The following is a 15,927-nucleotide window of genomic DNA, read 5'->3' as shown; positions in this document are numbered from 1 at the left end:
TACTGTGCATCACACTTGTACCTGGATACTGCAACTTGACATCTGCTGCTGGAAGTCGAAGTCCCTGGCTGTAATAGAAACCTGAAATCATTCACACAAAGTATCACTTGTCTTGTTTGATATATTTTAATGCACCAATAATTTGATTTTTAAAAAACTTATCTAATGACTATTTATTTACATGTCAACATAACCATGCAAGTAATGTTGACAACTTTCCATGGCACAAATTTAACATATTAAGTAATGAATCCCCTACACTACTTTTTAATCACTTAACTATAGATTTTTTAAGTATTTAACACACAAATACAATCTTTCTATTCAGCATCACAGCGAATGATAGTTGTAAGCAGAACACGTAACTGAGACAGATGCAAAATATGTGTAACGCAGTGCCGGGCGCCGGGCGTATTCTACACCAGTAACTAGCGCCACCAGAGAATTTTTATGAAGTAAAGAAAAGGGATAAATGAAAGCATGAAAGAAAAAAGAAGATTTGAAACAATAATAAAATTACAACCATAACAAACTAATCAAATACTTTTATTGAATGAGCATAGAAGTTGAATTATACCTTTATTTTATATCATACATTTTATTCGTTACACAATTAGAGTATCTTTTTACCTGCACTTTTTTTTGATTCGGTATGATACAGTGCATTTCTTTCAAATTTTTTACTCTGAAATTATTTTCAAAGCGACTCGCTAATTTTGCTGCCATATCATCATAATTAATTTTGTCACTATACAAAAAATCTACATGTTTTAAACGCGTAGTGGTGCTCAGAAAATTAAATAAACTCTTAGCAGTTACAATATGCTCATCGTTTCTCTGTAAACTCGCTCTCCGAGCTGATCTTTTAACGCAAGCACCGAGACCATCGCAAGGTCCTTTTCCGTGAGCCGTTGGGTAGAAATGCCACTCGGCTTCTACGCCAAAATCTTCTTTATGGTTGCATAAATTTAAAATATTTTTAAAATTTTTATACTGTTGTGGGGCGCCGTCGGAAAAATAATAAATTTTTTCAAATTTTTCAAATTTTTGCTTGATAAAATCAATCATCATTGAGTGATACGTATATACCGCGACCGAATCATGAGTTAGGCAATCTGAAACAATGACCAGACTAACATGTTTTACTTTTTTTGAATTTTCAGGCTTGTAATATATTACAATATTATAAATTGTAACCTGGTCATTGTTCCAGTGAAAGGCCTGAACAGAATCTTGAACGACGAAAGCGTAGTTTTCGGCAAAATCTACCACCACCAAATATTCGCCAACAGCTAAACGATTTTTTAATTCATTAAAAAACTTATTCTGTTCCTCAGCAATTTTATCATGAGGCATTAATTTTTTTATTGTGGCTGCGAAATATTCAGATAATTCTTCCGAACTATTCTGAAATTCCTTTTTATCACATCGAGGAGTAGTTACCCATTGTTCGTACGATACCTGGTTTATATTATTTTCACGCAAGCAATCTAGAATAAAAGACTTTAAATGCTCCTCTCCGGGACAGCTTTGACACGTTCCAAAAATACAATTGTCAGAATATCCAGGACAAATGATCATGTCACGACAGTCTTCAAATGTACTTAACTTACTTTGTGAGTTCTGCGTGAGTTCTTTTATTTTTACAGCTGCAACAATAATTATTATAAAATATAGCTTGCATCGATTGTTTTGTTTGTGGATAGAAAAATGAAATAAAATAATATAAAATAAATAACTAGTACATACCAGACAATAGCAAATCAACATTTTGATGATATGGGCACACGCACACAGCGTGTGTACCTGCGTGATCAACAGTAACACAATTTTTAGGTCTTAATGTTTTAAATTTTGACAATCCAATTTTGACACCAGGATTTCCGGTTTTGAATTTTTCGAAGATTTCATCAATGTTGTAACGAAGTACTTGTTTTTGAAGTCGATCTTTTGAGCCATCGGGTAATTTAATCGAAACCGTATCTTTCATTCCAGGCATGACATGAGATATCTCATTCGATAAAAAAAAATCCCTTACGAGCTGCTCTACCTCTGACGAAAAAGTTCGACCTATAAAATCATAGTAAAAATAATTTTTCTTTGAAATTTAATAGTATCTCATAAATATATTACCTCGTTTTTTATGAACAATAGGCAAGCCACCCGTACTTTTAAATTTCTTGAGAGCTCGTAACGTACGCCATGTAACTTTAAATTCTTTGCGGATTCTGGCATCAGTAAATGTAGACGGTAACAGATTTAAAATTTCCACTTTTTGATTGAACGAACATGTCGGTTGATGAAAAATAAGTTTTAAATTTTTTAATATTTGCCCATCACTAGATTCGGGTTCGTTTACGGCTAAAACTGTTTCGTCTTCTTCCTCGTTAATTGATATTTGACTCAATTGAAATTCTACATCTGATAAAAATTTAATCGTTTTCTTACATAGTAAATATTTTTCAAACGTTTTTCATTTAGATAAAAAAACAAACCTTCCAATTTTGCTCTTTTTGAGCTCGATGCTTGACGCGGTGCGTTTGAAAACGTTACAGAACCCTGCTTAATTTTCGCTATGCAACGCTTTCTACAGCCAGAGCACAAGTAACTCTCTGAATTAATTTGATGAAATGCGTTTTGAATCGTTACACTTGCCAAGATAATGTATCCTTTGTACTTCGAATGATTCGATTCTTCGAAAGGATTGCAACACTTTTTCTTATAAAACCCCGGTTTATTTTTTTTTTCAAAAACCATTGTGAAATTCACGAACTTTTTAACTTGAACGTTATAAAAACCAAGCTCAAATGAACTAATCGAAAACAGCAACATCAATCATGCTATTTTCATAGTATAGTATATGTATTGTTCGAATTATGCGTTTAAATAAACGTTCGATTGAACGTTAGCTATACATGTTGTCATTACTGTGATGCATAATGATATATATATCATTCATAGATCGATCCCAAGTTAGCATTTTTTTATAAATATTCTATTCTATTTTATTCTATTATAAATTAAACGCTCACAAAATCGAGAGATCGAACTATAAGAGGGCGCTAGTTAAGGTGTAGAATACGCCCGGCGCCCGGCACTGCGTTACACATATTTTGCATCTGTCTCAGTTACGTGTTCTGCTTACAACTATCATTCGCTGTGATGCTGAATAGAAAGATTGTATTTGTGTGTTAAATACTTAAAAAATCTATAGTTAAGTGATTAAAAAGTAGTGTAGGGGATTCATTACTTAATATGTTAAATTTGTGCCATGGAAAGTTGTCAACATTACTTGCATGGTTATGTTGACATGTAAATAAATAGTCATTAGATAAGTTTTTTAAAAATCAAATTATTGGTGCATTAAAATATATCAAACAAGACAAGTGATACTTTGTGTGAATGATTTCAGGTTTCTATTACAGCCAGGGACTTCGACTTCCAGCAGCAGATGTCAAGTTGCAGTATCCAGGTACAAGTGTGATGCACAGTATTCATCACAACACAATACAGCTATGTGAGTATTTTTAAGATTTTTTCATAATATAAAAAAGATTTGTTGTATAGATTAGATAAAATAAATTGGTGGGATGTATGCAAAGTAAATGATATTTAGCGCATTAAGGTAAATAATCATTTATCTGTATACGCCTTAGCTCAATTTGTAATATTATTTATTGGCAATATAATGAGCATTATATATTTTATTATATTGTCATTCAAGTTCTGTTTCAGGCACATTTCAGGATCTATTGGCTGAAGTTTGGGTCATCTGTACAGCAAGCAACATGTGATTTATCATCTGACATATAGGAATAATCATTTTATTGGACTGTCATCCTCGTTAACTGCTATAACTTGGCCAAAATAAGTCTGCCGATTATGCCACTCGCTGGAGAGCTTCTTATTAACATAAGAAAGAACCTCTGACAGTATGAGCCAAATCCAAGGATACGAACATGTTTATATTTTAATATTAACCTTATATTTGGCAATACACAAGGTAGTATGCATCGCACACACTCAATAATAGTTTCATTGAATTTCTCATGAAATTTTCCATAAAAAGCTTATTTTTTATTATTTTTTCAGGCCCAATGTGAAGGTACACAGAAAAAAGTCATTTTTCAAGACTTGTCTTTGAAGCCCGACACACACCAAACTACAAGACCTTGGGGTCTCTTACTTGGTGGATCATTTCTTTTCAATATAAACTACAACTTGGTGTAGTTAGAAGAGATAAAATTTTTTGGTCATCACCCTAATTATGGCTTAGCCCATATATAGGATGTGTATTTACGAGAAGACAATGAGGAGCAGAATTCACCTCGAATATAGTATAGAGAGAGAAGAAAATCTCGAGAAGCGTTTGCTAGTCGAGAGGAGAGGGATGTAGAGTCGGCGGCTCATAGAGGAACAAACAACTTGAAGATAGCTATGCTCCCCGGAGGACGAACTTATATATATATACGTTTGATCCCCGACGAGGGGTATGGAAAGAAGCATGGCTCAGTACGTCTTAGGTTCAAATCATCAGTTTAAATATATTCATAAGTGGTGTGGCAGCTTGGTTACGGTATATATTATATATAGAAAGAGAAACGGTTGGCAGGAAAACAGACGATTCGAACGCAACAATGGCAACAGTGAAATATACATTCAGCGAAACTTGCCGAGAGCACGTCGATTATGTATCTTAACTTTGTTTGTTGTCGATACAGTCGGACCAAGCCAAAGTTGACGATCACCATCTACATCGAGCGTAAGGGCGCGTCCGCCCGCTTTGGCTATCCTATCGAATTGGATTTCGCGTGTACGCGTCCAAAGGCCCCTGTGTATACACAGATGTGTAGGTTGTACGCGCTCGACTCATCGGAGCGAATGAAGATAAAATTCCCGAGCTTATAGGGTTATTTGGAGACTCGAATCGCTGCCGCGTCGAATTGCCTCGTGGTTGGCTTCGTTGTTCTCTCGTCGAATCCACGACGCTCGACTCTCGTCGTTCGCAAACTTGTTTACGAAAATATGGTTTCATTCGAACGTACGTATACATAAACTTGCGCGAACCTGACATTTACTTCTCTCCCTCTCTCTCTCTCTCTCTCTCTTCTGCTTCTCGGGTACTTTATATAGAGAGAACTAAAATGTCTGCAGTTGTAAATGCTTGCGTGCTATACGTGTATACACATCGGAGCTTGTTGCAGGCAACATTAAAAAAGCTCGAAGTTTGCGAAGTAGGCAAGGAAGAGAAAGAGTGAGAGGGAGAGAGAGAGAGAGTTGTGGTGACGCGACGAGCGCTGGAAGGGAGCAGGAGAAGAAGGCACACAAAAGGTAAACTTTAACATCTGCGAGTAACTAGTGCCGCTTTTTTTCTCTCTCTTTCTCTTAATTTTTATGCAAGAGGCTGCGGATGGAAAAAAGATCGTCGGGTAAGAGGCATGTGACCTCGGTAAAGCCGATGGCGGTACGCGCGTATACAGGCAGCCTCGTCTACTCCCAAGAGTTAACGCGTGCGGCGTGCTCCGTGCCGCGCGGCTACATGCGGATCTCAATTTCTGCAAATCCGATTAAAATAAAGAATGCCACCGCCGACACTGTGTAGGTATACTCCTCCTCTCTTTCTTTCTGTGCTCGAGTTTTTTCGAGTTACTGCCTGCTGCACTACTACTTGCCCGCTCGAAGCAGCTTGCACCTCTTTCTTTTTTCTTTTTCTTTCTTTATTCCGTTCGCAGACGCGCGAAGCGACGTACATATAGCCTGCAACTGTTTGAGAGTGCGTGTAATATAGGCTCTTCGTGCTGCTGCTATACAGCACACCGGGTTAGTGCAGTGTACGCGTGCACGGCAGTTTTTGAGGGGACTCGAGCGAGCAAACATTTGCCTACAATCCATCGCTGGGTCTTGTTTTGTTTGGCTCCACCACGCGAGCTTTTGCGTACACATGTATGTGCGTTGGTATACGTCTAGATTAATTTAAATCTATCTCTGTCTCTCTCGCTCATTCTCACAGCTCGTTGTGTTGTGTGTGTGCGTGTACTAATACTGCGGCGCAGCTGCGCGCTACTGCTGCTGCACCTGTACGCGTGTATACAAGTTTTTGTTTCTGTGCGCGTGTGGCGCGGTGCAAAAGAGATGAGCGTGACTTTGTCGCGTGAGCTCAAGTTGTAAACATTACATAACCACAGACGTTTGTGCGAAATTGCAAAATAATTACGCCGAGCGCGTGCATATATACGTTTTGCGGCGAAATTTTAACTACGTTTCCCGCGGGCGATCTTACTCGTCGCGAATTACACAGTTGAGTTTGATTGCGCGCGTTCGTTGCGAAAACTTTTAATCGAGAATTCATCCCTCTCGCTGAGAAAAGACAGAAAGATTTAAAAATTCACGATCGCAAGCGAGTGTTGAATGAATAATGATGCGCGCGATGTGCATGAGATTTCGTTTACGCACGTGTTCCGTGCAATACGACTAAGATCAACGTTTACACCCGAAAGTACCCCGCTGGTCAGTTACTGATGCACATGTTCGTATAAACACAAATTTCTGCCACATACAAGTTCACTCCACACGTATATGTGGCATTTCACGTCAACTCTCCCAGTGTCGCGCGGTGCGGCAGAATTAAGCCAAATCACTAAATTTGTGAATCGCTGTAAAAGTACTAAAATGCACCTAGAGAAAAAAACGAACCCATGATTTCGATCGGAAATCGCCTCAGCTTTTCGATGGTCAGGTCAGATTTTCCGAAATTTTCCGCTTTACCCGGGAAAATCGCTGGGAAAACTTTAAAGTCGACTATCTCGGAAACTTCATTTTTAAGATTTTTTTAAATAGTGTAGATCGAAAGATCAGGAAATTTCCCATCGATATAGACCTTTTCCAGAGAGGCGTCTTTTGATTTTAGCGAGATATAGCGAGAGAAAGAAGAAAAAACGTGGGTTTTTTGTTCGGTTGGTGGCGGCCGACCGCCCGCGCGCGCCAAAAAACCACGTTTTTTCTTCTTTCTCTCGCTATATCTCGCTAAAATAAAAAAACGCCTCTCTAGAAAATGTCTATATCGATGGAAAATTTCCTGATCTTTCAATCTAGACTATTTAAAAAAAATCTTAAAAATGAAGTTTTTGAGATAATCGACTCTAAAGTTTTCCCAGCGATTTTCCCGGGTAAAGCGGAAAATTTCGGAAAATCTGACCTTACCATTGGAAAGCTGAGGCAATTTCCTATCGAAATCATGTGTTTGTTTTTTTCTGTAAGTGCATTTTAGTACTTTTACAGCGATTTACAAATTTAGTGATTTGACTTAATTCTACCGCGCCGCGCGGCACTGGGAGAGTTGACGTGAAATGCCACATATGTGGTTGCGAGCATATAAAGAGTCGGTGGCGCAGAAAAAGGGATAAACAGCTCAAGAGCCCAATGAATTATGCAAGTTAGCTCCCTCAAGAAGCGTCTTTGAGTTATTCAACGTTACAGCAAACCCCAAAATGGAGCGAGAGCAAGAAAGAGAGAGAAAAGAGAAAATAAGATTCCCCATGAGACAAGCTGGCGTTTGGATACCCAAGATGAATATAAGGGGCATACCGTTGAGCTGGAAGCTCGTCGTATTACAATATTACACGGGAGAAACATCCTTACCCGGCAACTAGAATCGGGCGCCATCTCGTCAGTCGTGCATCCTCTCTGTTCCCGGAGAATATAGTACGCGCATATGCATCTGTGCTTGTGCTCCCTCTCTCTTTTCCTACTTAGCAAACACGTACTGTCACTTCGCTAAAGACTAGTTTTCTGCCGTTTTCTGCTCTCGTGTCGTTTTCTGCTTTTAAGTCTTGCACGTCAAATAATACAAAGCTCTTTTGGTAGAATTGTGACTGTTGAATTTTTGGTTTTTGCATTTAATATTATTCAACAATTGTGGAAGAAGAAAACTTCAACAATGTGCTAGAATGAAATGCACAATATGGAGATGTGAAATGATTCGGATGGATCATTTTCATCGAGTTGGCTTAAAAATTTCATTCTTCCCCAAGTTAAAAATCGAAATCTTACTGATATTTCTGTTGTAATACCGTTTGTGAAACTGTGCAAGTCATCAAAAACTGTGATTGAGTTGTGCAGAAAATAGTGTATTATGATACGTGTGACTGAAGCAGGCCATTATTGCACGGCACATGCTAGTGCCATGGTAAGAATGGGCTACTTGAGTCATCAGTATGTCACCATCACGGTGCAATAATGAGCAGCTTAAGTCACGGCAAAGCGTGCCTTGAATGTGAACTTTAGCCACGCAGTGCTATAAAATTCATTTTTTCAAAGAAAGCCTTATTTTAGGTTGACTTTCGTTAAAATCACGGCACTCATATCCAACTAAGGCGTCCTCGTTCACGTGCAACATACCTTTAAGAGTAAATGAGTCATATAGTGCTGGTATTTTTGACTTCTCGAAAGCGTTCGACACTGTGTCACACATGCACTTGAGAAGGTATTTATGCTGATCGGGAATTTTGTTATCACTTGCGAGTTTACATTACGCCATCTGTTGATGGAATCAAAAAGCTCATGATCAAATATGACACCTTTGATTACGATCAATCTTGTTATAATATGAAACAACTTTTGAAATATTAATCCTAACATACAGTACAAACAAATAAATAAATTCAAATCAAAGTATTAAAAAATAAATTATAATGTTAAGTAGAACCCAAAATTTCCCTTCTTGTGCCAAGGAATAATAGATTATCAAACTATCGGAAGTGATTTGATTATACTTAATAATTTAAATTAAATGTGTTAATTGCATCTTTTATCTTTTTTATAATTTATCTTTATATCTTGAAATCATCAGGATCATACTATGCTATGCTTAAAAATATGCCGTATAAGTTTATGCTCAAATTTAGTTAATAAGCAATTTAAGAAATATTTTCAAAATATGTATAGTCTGACGAGACTTACCCTTTGACCCAAGGAAGAATGTAATCTAACACTTGGCATTGAAAACGAAGAAACTGCTGTTCTTGCTTTCGATTGTAAGATCTTGTTAGAATATATGTATAAGCAAACATGAAACATGACTCGGTAACGCGGAGCTTCATTGTCAAAGACGATGACAGTGAGTAATTACAAGTTCTGCAGCTGAACGCGTGGTAGGTAGAGTTCCCNCCGCCTATAACCATGACATCGATGAAAATTCCTTCGAACAATATTATTTGTTTCGTCGGCGCATATCAAAGTACTCCAGATGAGCGGAGTATAATAGAAAGAGATATAATTTGTGAAACACAGTTTTTGTTTTATATTCTTGTCATCGCAGACTGTTGTGGATGTGGTCGAATAGTACATTACTGCCCTAAGCCGCAAAAACAGGAAAGTCTCAGGGTACGTGTAATTAGCGGACGAGGCGAAGCCGAGGCCAATAAACACGTGCCCTGAGCCTTTCTGTTTTCGCGGCTTAGGCCTGTATACTATTTTTCATACCCCGTGGCCCGAAAATAGCTCTTCCCGTTTTGTGCAGCGGCCGGGAAGTAGTCACTTTCGGGCCACTGGTATGAAAAAATCATATCACCCGCACAATCCGTCGTCTCGAAATTTAACCCTTCCCAGTCCTCCAAACAACAATAAAGCCTCTCAATGATGTCTTCATTATGTTTAGCGGATGCGCGTACTAAATAATGTCATAATATAATAAATTACTAGCAGCGCGGTGAGAGAGGCTTGTTCGAAGTTACACGAAAATCATTCAACTCGAAAGCTCGCTCTAGCTCGGGGGTATTGGCAAGTAATGATGCCCGTCAAGTTTCTCGGCTTACAGACAGCTATATACGCACATACGCGTGCGTCCGTTGCCCTATATATAGATATACGGTGTGTATCAGCGAGTTTACCAGGCCCGCATCATCATTATTCATTGCCGGCCTCGGTTCCGGCGATACACTGTTTTATTTACGTATCATGCATACTCACACACACACACACACACACACACACAGACGCTTGCGCTGCTACAAGAGTGAGAGGACGTAACGAACGGAAAATCAACGTCGACATATTAGTTAGACGACGAGGACAGGGTACGTCGTCGCCGTTGTCGTCTACCTACTATACTTCATATTACAAACTATATGCGTGTGTTTATACGCGCGAGCGTGTGTGTATATGTGTGTAAGCCAGCGACGCGCGTCGGAATTATTATATGAGCAAAAGCGTGAGGCCGAGCTTGTGGCAGTATTATATTATATACCTATACATAGCAGGCTACGCTCCAGGTATATAGTTCAGCAACTCCGCGTGTAATATTGTTTACACCGGATGATCGTGACGTCTAGTGTTCTGGAGACGAATGAGGCTTTCGCCATTCTCGCTCGCTCGCTCACTAGGTGCAGTGCATTGTGCTGTAAGCTCGCATTGCACTCGAATTATATATAGCTCCACGTGTGTAATGAAAAAGCTGACTTGGGGAATTTTTTTTTCTTCCTCTCTTTGTTCTGCAGCTATCTGCTCGCAGTTCGGTATTTCCCGACGATTTCCTCGCGATTACTAAATTACGGCGCCGGTGGTAAAATTGCTTCGACTCGCGCGAACGAACGAACGAACTGTAGCGCGCGGAATTCACGCCAAAGTCAACACAGTCTTATACTGCGCATAAAGCAGCATAACTTGCACGGGCGAATTGATTTATTCTGTGCAGCTGGAGAGAGAGCTGCTTACTTAAGCTCTTGGCTCGATACCTTGCCTCTCAAGCCGCATACAGTCAAAAATGAAAATGCAAATATTACGAGGGCCAATTGCGAATTATCATCATCATTATTATCATTTTATAACCATAAAAAAACTTACCCATTGCCGGGGCGTAGATGTTGAGATACAGGCAGTCCTCGCTCTGGTTGCGCAGATGCGGCAGTGCCCTCTTGAGGTACTCGAGCCTGCCTCTGGGCATGCGATCGAGCGCCTCCTGCTCGTTCGTGATGTCCGGCAGTTTTTGCGGACACACAGGACCGAGGCGTTCGGCCAATCTGAAATTCAAACGCGCGCATACGTACACGGCACTATCAGTATATATATACGTACATGTATGGTTTGCGGTCGGTTCGCTCATACGTGTTTCACATGAAGCTACAAAACGAGGACCATAGAATTTACCTCGGATACGTGTGTGCGCAGCAGCACCGCACACGAATTCGTTTATATAAATGAAACTTGACCGAGGAAGCGAGAAAGCTCGAAATTCAGAAGAAACTGAATTAGACCCGAAGGTTTCAAGCTGAATGTATCGTGGAGTGTACATTTCTATCGTTCCAATGTAATGAACATTGACCGAGATTAAAGTTCAGAGATCAAACTTTATTTTATCGATGCGCGAGTGCAGAGAATAATCAACAATGAATTTCTTTTTCTTTTTTCCTATGTGAATGCTTGAGCATTGAATACACGCAACTTCACCTGCAGTGGCAAATGTTCAAAATCTTTTCCAGAAAAAAATAGTACTTGATTTTGGTTCAGATTATTTTAGAGACAAAAATTTATGAGTAAGTGAAAAACTTCTCCTTTTATTCATTTTGCGTACTCGTGCAACCATTGTGATTCTTTTTATATACTGCTGCGTTAATAAAATAGGTCATGGCCCTCTTTTTGTCGCTGAGTTTAAAAAAATAATTGTATGCGTTGAATCGACGATAATGTGTGATAGAACCAATGTTAGCTATTCCGATCAAACTTCAGTTAGTGACCAAACAAGTACCGATCGTTGTACATGAAGAAGTCTCACATAAAAAAAGTAGGTAATCGTACGGACATTAGTTAGAGTGCAGTAGTAAACGATGTTGTATGATTAATGACTCACTTGTTTCCGTCCCAGGGGCTGAGCGCCCTCGTCGGTGAGAACCGATTACCACCGGTCGGCGGGGTCGCGTACGGCACCCCAAGGTACACGTCGATTGGCTTCAGATACTTTGCACCCTCGAACGACATTATAATACCTTGAATCTTTCCGTACCTGAAAAAAACGAAAAAACTTCCTTCGTTAGCTGCTCTTTATTTTACGGGGGAAAAGTGGATAAAAAAAAGATGAAGAAACCCACTTTGATTCTATACAAGTTTTTGCTCAAGGAATAAATTAAGTCTCAGATGGTGAGAGGAACTTTTTTCTCGCCTCTCTCTCTCCCTCTCTCTCTCTCTCTCTCTTTTATTTTTCTCCTTGAGATCACTTTACGTATTTGAGCTTGTCTTTGTATTATGGAATCAAACGTTTACTATTATAACGTGACACACACAATAGCGGCTTTGCACGCAGACCACGTTTTGCGCGGCTATGTGCGAGAATGCATTGGCAATATTATACCGCGGTACATTCACGTTTTAGCGCTAGAAAGTACTGCGTGTGCTTTCGGTTTTAATGCGATTTAACTAGATAAAGTACTGTACAACCCTTTCCGCGTATATCTCGTGTACTTTGGCAAAATCCTTCGTTCCCTTTTGGACCGTTTCGGTGTACTTCCTGTATATTCTCATCTTACCCATGCTATACACACTCTGCTGCATTTTCTAGAATCCTTTTTTTTCTTTATTACTATTATTATTTCTCTTTTTCGAATCGAGTTTCCTTATCAAAACCCAAGTTCTAATGAAATTCAACCTACCCCGCACACGTATAAGAACTTTCCCTCTCCTGGACCAAAGTATTGGATTAGATTACCCGCAAGGTAAATTCTGGGTTACCTGCCCACGAAGAGAGAAAACAATCTTTCGGCTGCACTCTGTGAGAATGTGCTTTTCATTCGGAACACAACACCCAATAATCAGCTCTCCCTCTCTTGCGTCTTATCCGATGATGCACACACACACACACGTCTACACACATATACAACACACAGTGGAATTGAGCAAGATTCAATCACCCTGTTAGTGCTATTTGATGCTAGGCAAAGCCTTTGATAGGATAAACCATCGAAGCTTTGGCGGACGCCTTTCAGTGCCTGAACCGTTCAAGCGATGGTCTTATGCATTAACCAAGCGTCGGTCGAAAAATGTATTTTGAGGAACGCTGATAAAACTGTCGAGTATTTTGAAATATATTTTTAGTTGCATCTTAAGATTCATCGACGTAATCAAACAACTTTTTCAATTTATTATATGAAAGTATACCGTACATACCAAAATGCAACATGCAATAAAAGTTGACATAAAAAATATTGATCGTATCAAGTTTGAAATTCGATTTAACATTAAAAATATAGGTCAGAACTGAAATATTCGTCCGAAAATCGTATCAAAAAATATTATGCAGTGGTAGCAAAATACTGCTGATAATAATGAAAAAATTGTTGCCAAAAACTAGTAAAATTACTCTAGAGAGAAGTTGGCCAGGCTATTTTATTTTTTAAGTGATACAGAAAAATTCCAGTCAGGCAATAAAAAAAATACCCTCTCGATCGGTATTCATATTGAATTTCAAAAATCGACGAAATGCTAAATTAACAAGAGCTCGTCAATTAGGCATCAGTGTGTACGTGCGTTAAACGCGTCGAGGAAGAAAAGAATTTAAAAATCAACAACCGCATCGAGCAAAGTTAATTCTTGTTTCCAAAAGATTCAAAAAAATTCTCTCGAGGATTACCCGATGTAGCTCAAGAGCATCGACAAGAGAAAAAGATTCAGTGGCAAAAAAATTGAACAATTGCCAAGCAGCTGTGCTCCCGTTTCGAGTTATATTGTGGGCAAAAGAATCATAAGGTGTGATGTCATTTTTCTCTATAGTTATGTGTCGATCATTATTATTTCTATGGATATGAGACACGTATCAAGAATTTACTGATTTAAGCTGTATTTTATCAACTATTATTTTCACGAAAACCTTTGAATTTTGTTTTTATAGCATTTGTAAGGTACTTACAGCGATTTAATTAAATCATTTGGTTGTGGGTTTAGCAAACGCGCGTACTCATTTCTGACGTACATAAAATAATTGGATAAGAGATCAGGAGGAAGTTTAAATTATTTTCAAAAACTTTACTAATTGATTATGCTCAAATAACTGTAAGAGAATTAACATGAAAATGTAACCATAGAAACATTTTATGATGGTTCAAAAATCATTTTATTAGCTTTTTTTCTTGCTGTTCATTGATCTACATGTACAGAAAATTATAAAAGTTATCTACCGAATTCACGAGGACTTTTATATTACATTTTTGAGCCTTTTATTTCACGAGCGCTAAGCTAAATTTAATAAAGTCAATGGCTGCTCGTCCAACTGGGCTCCGATGAAATTTAATTGTAATATTATAGTACTTTAACTTTTCTACGCCGTTCTCTCTCTCTCTCTCTTTCTCTCTCTCTCTCTCTCTCTTTCATGCGCGTTGTATTTTGTAATATTATTATTTTTACGTAAATGAAGGCTTTTAACAGAAGGCGTATACTCACGTACATCATGTATAGCCATTTCCGTAATGCGCTCAACGCGCGCGCGCACACGAATTTGTTTCATTCAAGCTGCCGAGAAGCTCGTGCGCGCTTCATCACCATTCAAATTCAATGAAACGCTTGATTAATCTCGTTTCGCTATGTATATAAACGCGCACACCAAAAATAAAAGCGACACGTCCAAGCGCTTTAAAAATTGACAAAGGAAAAGATTGACAAAGATACGATAAAGTATTAAATGTAAAATTTGTAAGTACGAACCTGGTCTGAACGACTCGAGGATTTGGCTTGGTCTTGGTCGCAACGGGCTGTACTCTGCGCATGAGGCACGCACTGAGTACTAATATAAGGAGTGTCCTCAGCAGCTCCATTCTGAGGGCGAGCTCGCCCTCCTGCGACAAACGGCCTCGGCTCCAGCTTTCACCTTTGACGACTCGGTCGTGCGGATGTCACGTCGCCGTCGTCCTTCATTATCTACTACTGCTGCTGCTTTTTCGTCTTCTTCTACTGGTCGTAGTAGTAGTCGGGGAGCTTTTTCTCGCAGTTCTCTGCATGTGCCGCGTGTACCATTGGGCTCGAAAACAGGCCAATTAAATTTTGCGGTCCCGCAGATGAGAACGGCGATGGCGAACGAGCGTATACGGCAGCAGGTACGAAAGAGCAAAAGTAAAGGAAGGAAAGTAGATGGAGGAAGAAGACGTAGTAGAAGAGAAGGGAAGAGAGGAGGAAAACTTGTTCAGGTCGTTTTTTTTTCGCTCCCTTTTTTTCTGCCGGTGCTGCCGCTTGGTCGTGTAGCTGACACTTGCGAAAGAGCTATATACGTATACTACTACGTTCAGCCGGCCTCGGCTTGTGAATGTCTTATCCGTTCGTTAATCCAATTAAGTCGTTGCTGCAGCATACTCGATATTTTGCCCTCAGCTCACTCCAGGCCTTTTCTGCCAATTTCTGCAACTGAGAGCGGAGAAAAGAAAAAAAGAGAGATCAGTTTTATTTCGTTAGTGCGTTCGAGCGTGTGGATCGGTCGGGGGTTGGCTATGTGTGTGTGGGTGAGTGAGAGGCGAGCTTTGGCTTCAATTAAGCATCGAGAGCGAGTATCGTGCATCGTTTAATTTGAACTATTATATATATATCTGTATACTCGTACTATACCACGACAGAGCTGCATCTCGCAAATATATGGGTATAGATTCGCAAGGCGTCTTTGTTCGGCCAGAGAATCCTTGCTTGTACGTTTAAATACCCTCAAAGGAGGGATTTTTTTATCGGACGTTTAACGAGATATTGCCCTCGATTGCCAACTTTTATGTGACTGTTAAAGTAAAGGAGGGACAGACGGACAGACAGCAGCTCAAAGAATGCCCCCGCACAAGCGAGAGATTCTCGATGTTTTGCGCAAAGTACGAAAAAAAAAGTGGGCGTTATGTACGCGGGTACACGTTCGCATATACACATGTACCACAGCGAAGCTTTATGAATGCGTGCACGAGTATAAAATATGATCTA

General features: G+C 39.3%; 1 protein-coding gene across 1 annotated transcript in view; it reads right to left on the bottom strand.

Moving 5' to 3' along the window:
• The window catches only part of LOC106660175 (neuroligin-2), a 135,031-nt gene extending 119,898 nt beyond the window's left edge, over positions 1-15,133 (bottom strand). Inside the window, exons 1-3 of the mRNA XM_023460402.1 lie at positions 14,683-15,133; positions 11,843-11,995; positions 10,840-11,015 (exon numbers count right to left, since the gene is read on the bottom strand). Of these exons, the coding sequence (XP_023316170.1) occupies positions 10,840-11,015; positions 11,843-11,995; positions 14,683-14,792 (439 nt within the window). The 5' untranslated portion in view covers positions 14,793-15,133. The remainder of the gene's footprint in view (positions 1-10,839; positions 11,016-11,842; positions 11,996-14,682) is intronic.
• Positions 15,134-15,927: the final 794 nt, after the last annotated feature.

Source organism: Trichogramma pretiosum, unplaced genomic scaffold (genome assembly GCF_000599845.2).
Source record: "Trichogramma pretiosum strain Unisexual culture from Peru unplaced genomic scaffold, Tpre_2.0 scaffold29, whole genome shotgun sequence".
NCBI lineage: Eukaryota > Metazoa > Arthropoda > Insecta > Hymenoptera > Trichogrammatidae > Trichogramma > Trichogramma pretiosum.
The sequence above is the reverse complement of the archived record's forward strand: the minus strand, read 5'-3'. Positions and strand labels throughout refer to the sequence as shown.